Raw genomic sequence first — 9,520 nt, forward strand, 5'->3', positions numbered from 1 at the left:
TTACCGTAAATTTGACAGTTTTTTTTTAACAGTGCATAATCCTAAACTTAACAACCTTACTAACTAATAAGCAGTAATTGTGAGTTTATTGAGGCAAACGTCATAGTTAATAGTTAATAGTGAGAATTGGACCCTAAATATGAACCACAGGACAGAATATCTGTAAAAGAGGAAAATCATGTTGTAAAGAAAATATTTTGAAAATGATGTGTAATTTTGTTTTTTTTTTCTTATTTTGTTTAAATACCAGTTTTTCATTTAATACTGTAATTCAAAACCTACAGAAGATGCTTACATGAGAAGACAAAATAAGTAAAATGATGATCTTTTCAGAGTTTTCCAGCTCTTACTGCATCATGTTTCCATGTTGTTAATCTCTAACAAAACATGTTCATTATTCTAACAGTCATAATAAATAAAAAATACTGCACAACAACAATCATAGAGTCAAATTTGCACATTTATTTATATGTTCACATCAGATTTTTTGATATAACCAATAACAAAATAATGTTCAATGTCTTTTATGTCTGAAAGGGAATGACAAACAGCACTTTCTTGTAGAAAACAACTGGTTTCCTCATTTAAAAACTTACTGGAGGCACATTCCACTTTTTCAGCCCACCAAGGGAAAATAAACATTCTGCAGATATCTGAAGATTTCTTCATATAAATCTGCATCATAATCATCATGACTTAAAGGATCAGATAAATATGAATCATCATAATCATCATCAATTAAAAGAGCCAATATTTCTTCCATACATTTCTCAAACATTTCTAAACCATGTTTTTTGAAATCATCGAAAGTTTTATGTAGATTTTTTTCATGTCTAAATAAATTAAATACTATGCCTTTAAGTTTTTCTTTGTTTTTAGGGTTGAATATTTTCTTAAAAAATGGATGAAGATGACATTTTGGTCTGTTTATACTATCGTCCATAAAGAATGGTTCATTTTGTGCATCTGGAATTACTTTGTTGTAAATCGGGTCTACTAATTCCATATCAACTTCTCTTTTATTTTCTGTTTTTTTGCTGGAGACACTTATAGCATTGCTTTCAAATGTTTGGGACTCAAAAGTATAAGTGCAAACTTTAAGAAGTTTATAAGGTAAAATCTTTTCATATGAGCCATTAAATGCCCCAGGGCTTATAAAAGCCAATAATCGTTTTCATTCCATGCTTTTCATGTAGTTTCTTCTGCGAGATATCAATGGCTTGATCCATGCAGGACGTATTGTTGGGTCTTGCTAAACAGGGACTATTTAAAGAAAATATCAAGTGCTTCTTTATACGGACAATCACTTTTACTAAGAATTTCTTTTAGTAAATCAAATATATCATCTTCACTATGTTTATTTGTACCTTTTGGCTTATAGACTTCTGGACATTTTTCAGTGGTATTAGATTTGTTGTCCCAAACATCCTTATCATATGAGCCATCTTTTTTTATAAAAATCACAAAAGCAAACTGATTTGATTTATCAACATCAACTTTAAGAATTTTTTTTAAAAACCTATTAAAAATGTGATTATATTTTTCTTCAAGATAAAATTTCTCTTTACAATAATTAGCATTTGTAATTTGATTAATTAGATATTTCAAGGATTTGAGTTTATTACTCAAGATTTTGCATTTGCAAACAGAATCTTCACAGCCTTGATCCATCTTCTCCTGTTCAATTCCTGACAGATGTCTATGAAAAGATCAGAAATTGAATACACATTATAACAGCAGAATATATCAACATGTTCCTCCAACCAATACACCTATATATGTGGTTTGTCTCTTCCCTGAAATACGACCCATAGGAGCGTTTTTTTTAAAGTTGCACCCCTATCGACAACAGGACACTCTCATTTTAAAGCATTCTTCCCTTTTATCTGCGTCACATTTCGGGTTTCGTGTAGCTCAATTGGCAGAGCATTGCAGTAACAATATGTAATCATGTGATCATGCAATCGTGGGATGCACTATAAATCACTGAGGGTAGGTTAGGGGTGGGGTGGCTGTAGCCGTTAATAAAAAAATGAGTTTTGCTAAATGGAAATAGGACAAATGGTGGGTAAGGGACCATGTAAAAAGTCCACACATTGCATTTAAATGAACACGCATTTTTGATTGGTAATGACAGTTATACGTCATTTCATAACACTGTCATTATTTTTACACCAGCTAGAGGGCGCATGACTTTAAACCGTAAATATAGGTCGTAATAAGCTGGTTGAAAAATGACCTATAGCAGGGATGGACAACTCCGGTCCTGGAGGGCCAGTGTCCAGCAGAGTTTAGCTCCAACCCTAATCAAACACACCTGAACCAGCTAATCAAGGTCTTTAGGATTAGTACACAGCAAAAACTGCAGTGTTAAATTAACTCTCCTGGGAGTACATGTGAGACCATACTCAAGAGTGTTAAAGTGTTAAAATAAAAGTGTTAAAAGAACACTGAAAAGTGTTAAAGTTAATTAGATAATTAAGTGATTAATTGAGTAATGATTGAGCATTATTGAAGACACCTGATGATAACAAGCAGAATCACCAAAGGAGAAAATCACAATTTTTAAGCCACCATCGTGGAGATGAGGGTTTGTTTTAGTTGGGCTCTTGTCCCTTGACTTTTTAAAATAAAATTTTGTTTGGGCTGTTTTAACTGAGTTATAACATCCAGACAAACAAAGAGAAAAAATGATCAGGTGTTGGTTATGTTTTCACATAATCATTATTTGATTTGAATCACTGAACTCTTTTAGAGCCCAATCTCTGAGTTAGATTTACATTATTGATTACAGCAGCACTGTGATTCTACAGCACAAGATCAGCTTTATCAATATAATCTGAAGGATTTCACAAACAGTTGTTCTGAGTAAAAAAAAAAAATCTTTCTCTTAGGCACACACAGACATCAAGAATCAACTTGAACTGAGAATGAACTTTAACACCGCTTCAGTGTTCTTTTAACACTCTTATTTTAACACTTTAACACTCTTGAGTATGGTCTCACATGTACTCCCAGGAGAGTTAATTTAACACTGCAGAGTTAATTTAACACTAACTAAGTCCTTTTACTCTCTCTCTCTCTCTCTCTCTCTCTCTCTCACACACACACACACACACACACACACACACATAGGGCCCTATTTTAACAATCTAAACGCAAAGTGTAAAGCGCACGGCGCAGGTGCACTCAGGGTGTGTCCAAATCCACTTTTGCTATTTTAACGACGGAAAAACGGTCCGTGCGCCTGGGCGCATTTTTGAAATGGGTTGTCCCTATTCTCTTAATGAGTAATGGGCGTAACGTTCAATAAACCAATCAGAGTGTCATCTCCCATTCCCTTTAAGAGCGAGATGCGCTCGCGCAATGGCGGATTGCTATTTACATGGCGTACACGCGATGAGCCAGTTAATATATATGTGTGTTAATATATATGTGTGTGTATTGCCACGATTGTTCAATTAATTAGCCATCATTATAAGTAGTAATAGGCTGAATTGAAAATAGGTAGCCTCATTCTAATACACGCAATGACTATTCATCATTACATTTTTATATTTATGCAGCCTACACAATAATATTCTTTTACACTGTAATCCTTTTGTTTTTAATATTTGGCATGTTTGTGTGATGCGCATCCCTGTGTGTAATAAGCAAAGTCAACGCGCACTGTGGACGCGCCCAGAGGCGCAGTTTCTACCAACGCGCTCTAACAAAAAAATATTGCGCCATTGACTTTAGACTTTAGACCAGGTTTGAGTTGGTCTATGGCGCAGTCTATTTTCAGCTCCTTAAAATAGCAATGCGCCGGCAATGCGCCTGAACACACCTCTTTTTTAGTACCCCATGGGCACACTAACTGGCGCAAATGCATTTACTAATTTAAGGACGTGGCGCTGAACGGGAAAACGCGAACGGCGCCGGACGCAAACTAGCAAACACACTTGCGCTGCGCCTTGCGTCGCATTGCGCCGGGTGTATTATAGGGCCCATAGTGTCTAAGTGCTTCCAATCAATTGTACTGTTTCTGTAGCCTATATTTCATATTTCTTTTGACAGTTATGCTCAAGTAAATCTGTTTTGCTGATCCAGCAAAACTCGCTTAAAGGGTTAGTTCTGCCAAAAATGAAATTTCTGTCATTATTTACTCTCCCTCATGCCGTTCCTGTAAGACTTTAATTCATCTTCAGAACACAAATGAAGATATTTTTGATGAAATCTGAGAGATTTCTGTCCCTCCATGGACAGCTGCACACCTGACACTGTGACACTTCAAAAAGTTCATAAAGAGATCATAAAACGAATCCATATTAATGGAGCGGTTTAGTTCACATTTGCTGAAGAGACTCGATCACTTGTTAAGTGAGGGCGAGTAATTAATGACAGAATTTTCATTTTTTGGGTGAACTAACATCATTGCTTTAAAACAAAATAGTAACAGTAACAGCACATGATGAAGCAGCATATAAAGCAGTGAAAGTTCACATCTGTTTAAATGTACTCACGGAGAAATCTGGTCAGAAGTCAGTACGAGGTCAGAGTTTTCTGGAGAAGAACTCTATAATGGAAACCAGGAATCAGAGAAAGAGAAATTAGCAGAAAACAATAAGCACTGTAATCCACACTAACTCAATCAGAGCACAATAACTTACCATATTTTTATTTTATTTTAGCAGCCATGAAGATAAAATAAAGCTATTTAAGTGTCTGATTTTACAACCCTGACCAGCATCTGCTTTATGCAAAGACAGCGCTTTTGAACGCAAACCCATGACATTTCCTCAGCTAACAAAAATATGTTCTAAGAACGTTTTGCTAACATTTCCATTAGGGTTGGGGTGATGTATAATGAATTGGTGAAACATCGCGATGGACGATGACATCAGATCAAAGATAAACTCTGTTTCCTGTACTAGCCCGTGCGTCTGTCACATGACAAAAGAATGAATGACTCGGAGCAGAAGCTCACCTCAGATGAAAAAGCTGTAGTTTTTCTCCAACGGCGGCCTGATCGACGGATGAATGCCCCAGGAATCACCTCAATGGCCCTGGAAAAACCAAACGAATGAACACAGATTCACTGTAACTGAAGCACTGAAGGACAGAATCTCATGTAGGGCTAAATGCTTGTCGTAAGGAAAGTTAGCTTTATCACTACTCCCATGGTTTATTCCATTGATGATGCAAATAATTTGGCTAAAGCAGTATGTTTTACTTATTCTACAGTTAATGAAACACCTGCCTAGAGAAAAACTGAAAACATTGTTCTCGATCTATTCTCATCAGCTACATCAATCTACAACAGTAAATATTAGATCAAGTTACCTCAGAATCAGCTGTGTGTCGCTCATGATTTCGTCAGACATCGGACTCATTTCCAGGTCCGAGTGAACAGTGGATGTGTGGACAGGCACTGTTTTCAGAAATCTAGTTTGGAAGAAAATTAAATCAAATGTGTGTTTTACTCTGATGTGTGTTTTACATACATATATTACACGTTGTTGTTTTTTACCTTCTGGCCTTAAAGCGCTTTCTGTTCATCTTGACTCTCTTTCTTCTCATCTATAATAGAAGAGAGAAATCAGAGCCAATGGTACAGTATGATTTTAACCTTATATAATCCTCAAACACAGTAAAATGATATTCAAACTGATGTCAATAATTTTATCCCTTAAATCCCATCTTTAGTCATGAAAATGACAGATTTAAACATTTTTTCATGCCTTAAAATAGCTTAAATGTACCCCTACACCCTTGCTTCATTTAGTATACTGAACTTATGTTTAGTTTAGTTTGCAGTTTATTTAAGTTTAGATGTATGATGTTCTTCCTCAGTGTTTAACAAACATCTAAACATTCTTAAATCAAGATACATTTACTGGAGAAGAGAAATGACTGAAGACTATGGGTCTTATCATTCACCCGGTGCGACGCACAGTTTGGACTTTGATTCTACATTGAGATCAAGAGTAATTCTTAGTTGTATCTCACCACAGCTCTTAGTAAAGAAGCATGGTTTCTCTCAACGGATGGAACCGCAGAGTCCATTACTATAGAATCGTCATTCATAGCGGGGTGTTTGTTCATCTATAATGGAAACAAGGAAAAAAGAGAAATTAGCAGAAAACCAAAAGAATGCTGTTTAAACATCAACTGTACAAAGCAGAATAACTCACCGGAATCAGCCTATTTTTTATAGCAGTTCCCGGGGCAGGAGCCAGCAAGACACTACTTTCTCTTTGATGAAGAGGCTCTGTATGCCGGCCTACAGTCTCGTCTCTCCACCAATGGACCTGTCTGTCAGATGAACTCCTGCCCCAGGACCTTCTTTCGTAATACAATTCTCTTTTCTTAAAGAAGTCGGTTTGGCGTTTCATGTAAAGTGAGAAGCTGGTAAATGATCGCTCTTTTATAGCCTGATTAGGCCGAACCCTTCAGGTTATGACGATATGAATCATGACACGTTACAGTGCTTCAGTATTTGTGTTTCTGTTTCCTATAAAGTGAAACTTACACACGACACCATCTGATTCGCGTGTGCTGATAAAATAATAGTTAAATGAGGTCTTATTTGTTGAAAAATGATCAGCAAATGATTTGAACACATGCATTCACAAAAACTGATTTCTGTTTGTCCATTTCAAATCAGACCATAAATAAAAAGTGTTGTCTGATTACTATGAAATATGAAGAAATGATACTGGATCTCTCTTTTAAAGATGTAAAAACATGTAGTGAAGCTACGAACATGTAATCTCACACACAATAGATAAACTGTTCCTCTGTTCGTTTGCTGAATCACTGATTAACAAATAAACTTTTCTTTCTTTTAAAACATTTATTTATTTTTTTTAACTTTGACTAAACATTTCTTAAAGTGATTCTCCATCAGTAAATCTGAATCAGTTTTATTGTGTTTCTCAGTACATCGCAGGTATAAAGTGTCTCTGTTTCCTATCAAATGAAACTCTGACACTCCCATTCATCTAAACATGTTTCAATGATGATGAAAGAATCTGTGGGATTTTATTGACCTGTTTTATTCTAAAGTCTGGTCACTCAGTAACAAGATCTCTTGCTGTGAAAACACGCTGGAGAACAAACAAAAGACAGACTGATGTGAGAGTCAGGCTCTTGCCTTCCCTTACGAAAAACTAGTATACTTCAAGTTCATTTGATCAAGTATACTAAAGTAATGTTCAAGTATACTTTATGTAGTAAGTATAATATCAATGTACTAGTAGTAAACTTGTAAGTGTACTATTTTAATACCGCTTGGGACTAAATTGGCCCAATTGAAGTATATGTTTAAGTGTACTATAAGTGTAACAGTAGTAAACTTTAACTAGTTCACAGCTACGTTTCTCATTTGTACTGCGTCTGTACTAAAAGTGAACTTATACTAGTATACTAGTAGTTTACTATTTTAATACTACACAGCAAAAACTGCAGTGTTAAATTAACTCTCCAGGGAGTACATGTGAGACCATACTCAAGAGTGTTAAAGTTAATGAGATAATTAAGTGATTAATTGAGTGATGATTGAGCATTATTGAAGACACCTGATGATAACAAGCAGAATCACCAAAGGAGAAAATCACAATTTTTAAGCCACCATCGTGGAGATGAGGGTTTGCTTTAGTTGGGCTCTTGACCCTTGACTTTTTAAAATAAAATTTTGTTTGGGCTGTTTTAACTGAGTTATAACAGCCAGACAAACAAGTGGAAAAAATGGTCAGGTGGTGTTGGTTATGTTTTCACATAATCATTGCTTGATCTGAATCACTGAACTCATTTAGAGCCCAATCTCTGAGTTAGATTCACATTATTGATTACAGCAGAACTGTGATTCTACAGCACAAGATCAGCTTTATCAATATAATCTGAAGGATTTCACAAACAGTTGTTCTGAGCAAAAAAAAAAAAATCCTTCTTTTAGGCACACACAGACATCAAGAATCAGCCTGTGAATCTCAATGACGGTGACAAAGGAAAGGAAATTACTAAGACAATTCAGCTCATAATTTATTCATGCAGCAATGCATGATGGGAGCCATGGATGAATTTTGATTGGTGGCTCCCAGAATGCACTGCAACATGCTTTATGATGGCCACCACTGTTGAGATTCACAGGCTGATTCTTGATGTCTGTGTGTGCCTAAGAGAAATATTCCTTTTTTTTTGCTCAGAACAACTGTTTGTGAAATCCTTCATGTTATATTGATAAAGCTGATCTTGTGCTGTAGAATCACAGTGCTGCTGTAATCAATAATGTAAATCTAACTCAGAGATTGGCTCTAAATGAGTTCATGATTCAGACCAAATAATGATTATGTGAAAACATAACCAACATCACCAAATCATTTTTTCCATTTGTTTGTCAGGATGTTATAACTCAGTTAAAACAGCCCAAACAAAATTTTATTTTAAAAAGTCAAGGGTCAAGAGCCCAACTAAAACAAACCCTCATCTCCACGATGGTATCTTAAAAATTGTGATTTTCTCCTTTGGTGATTCTGCTTGTTATCATCAGGTGTCTTCAATAATGCTCAATCATCACTCAATTAATCACTTAATTATCTCATTAACTTTAACACTCTTGAGTATGGTCTCACATGTACTCCCTGGAGAGTTAATTTAACACTGCAGTTTTTGCTGTGTAGGAACATAGAAGATGATGCTTAAAGAAGTAAACTATAAGTGTGATGTCATGTTCACTTAAAGAAAACTTAAAAGTATACTTGCACTAAACTAGCAGTTTACTGAGAGTATATTTCAAAGTGTACTTTCGTATACTAAAAATGTAGCTACTACTAGTATTAAAATAGTAAACTACTAGTATACTAGTATAAGTTCACTTTTAGTACAGATGCAGTACAAATGTGAACTAGTTAAAGTTTACTACTGTTACACTTATAGTACACTTAAACATATACTTCAATTGGGCCAATTTAGTCCCAAGCGGTATTAAAATAGTACACTTACAAGTTTACTACTAGTACATTGATATTATACTTACTACATAAAGTATACTTGAACATTACTTTAGTATACTTGATCAAATGAACTTGAAGTATACTAGTTTTTCGTAAGGGTTCACTGATCAGACCTGATTCACAGATCATCATCATCATCATCATCATCAATCAAATATGTTTAGGAGAATCAGGGCGTCACTTTATAAGAAACAAACACATGGAACACTGTCACAGGCACGCCAGGATCTACCATGACTGCGTTCCAGTGTCTCTGTCCCCTTCTGTGTTGTAACAAACATGCCTGTGATGGGCCATTACCAGAGATGTTTTAAAAAATGATGCACACAAAACAAATCTGAGAACAAAATTTCCAACACAAGTTTTAAAATATCAAATAAAAATAAAAAACCATTGAGGCCTATATACTTTAAGAAATGAAACACACATCAGTGGATTTGTGTCATTGTAAAATGACACTTAATCACTATGAATGTGTGATGTAACGTTATACAAATGAATGTTTCATGACAAACATGCTGAAG

General features: G+C 35.3%; 1 protein-coding gene across 1 annotated transcript; it reads right to left on the reverse strand.

Annotated features, from left to right (window-relative positions):
• Positions 1 to 442: 442 nt before the first annotated feature.
• Positions 443 to 6,433, reverse strand: LOC125275979. Its single transcript, XM_048203354.1, has 7 exons — positions 6,177 to 6,433; positions 5,992 to 6,087; positions 5,513 to 5,562; positions 5,326 to 5,427; positions 4,970 to 5,048; positions 4,506 to 4,558; positions 443 to 1,699 (listed from the first exon to the last, which is right to left on the reverse strand). The coding sequence occupies exons 1-7, from the start codon at positions 6,375 to 6,377 to the stop codon at positions 1,264 to 1,266; spliced, it is 1,017 nt and encodes a 338-aa protein (XP_048059311.1). The 5' UTR covers positions 6,378 to 6,433; the 3' UTR covers positions 443 to 1,263.
• Between the last annotated feature and the right edge of the window lie 3,087 nt (positions 6,434 to 9,520).

This window comes from Megalobrama amblycephala, linkage group LG9 (assembly GCF_018812025.1).
Source record: "Megalobrama amblycephala isolate DHTTF-2021 linkage group LG9, ASM1881202v1, whole genome shotgun sequence".
NCBI lineage: Eukaryota > Metazoa > Chordata > Actinopteri > Cypriniformes > Xenocyprididae > Megalobrama > Megalobrama amblycephala.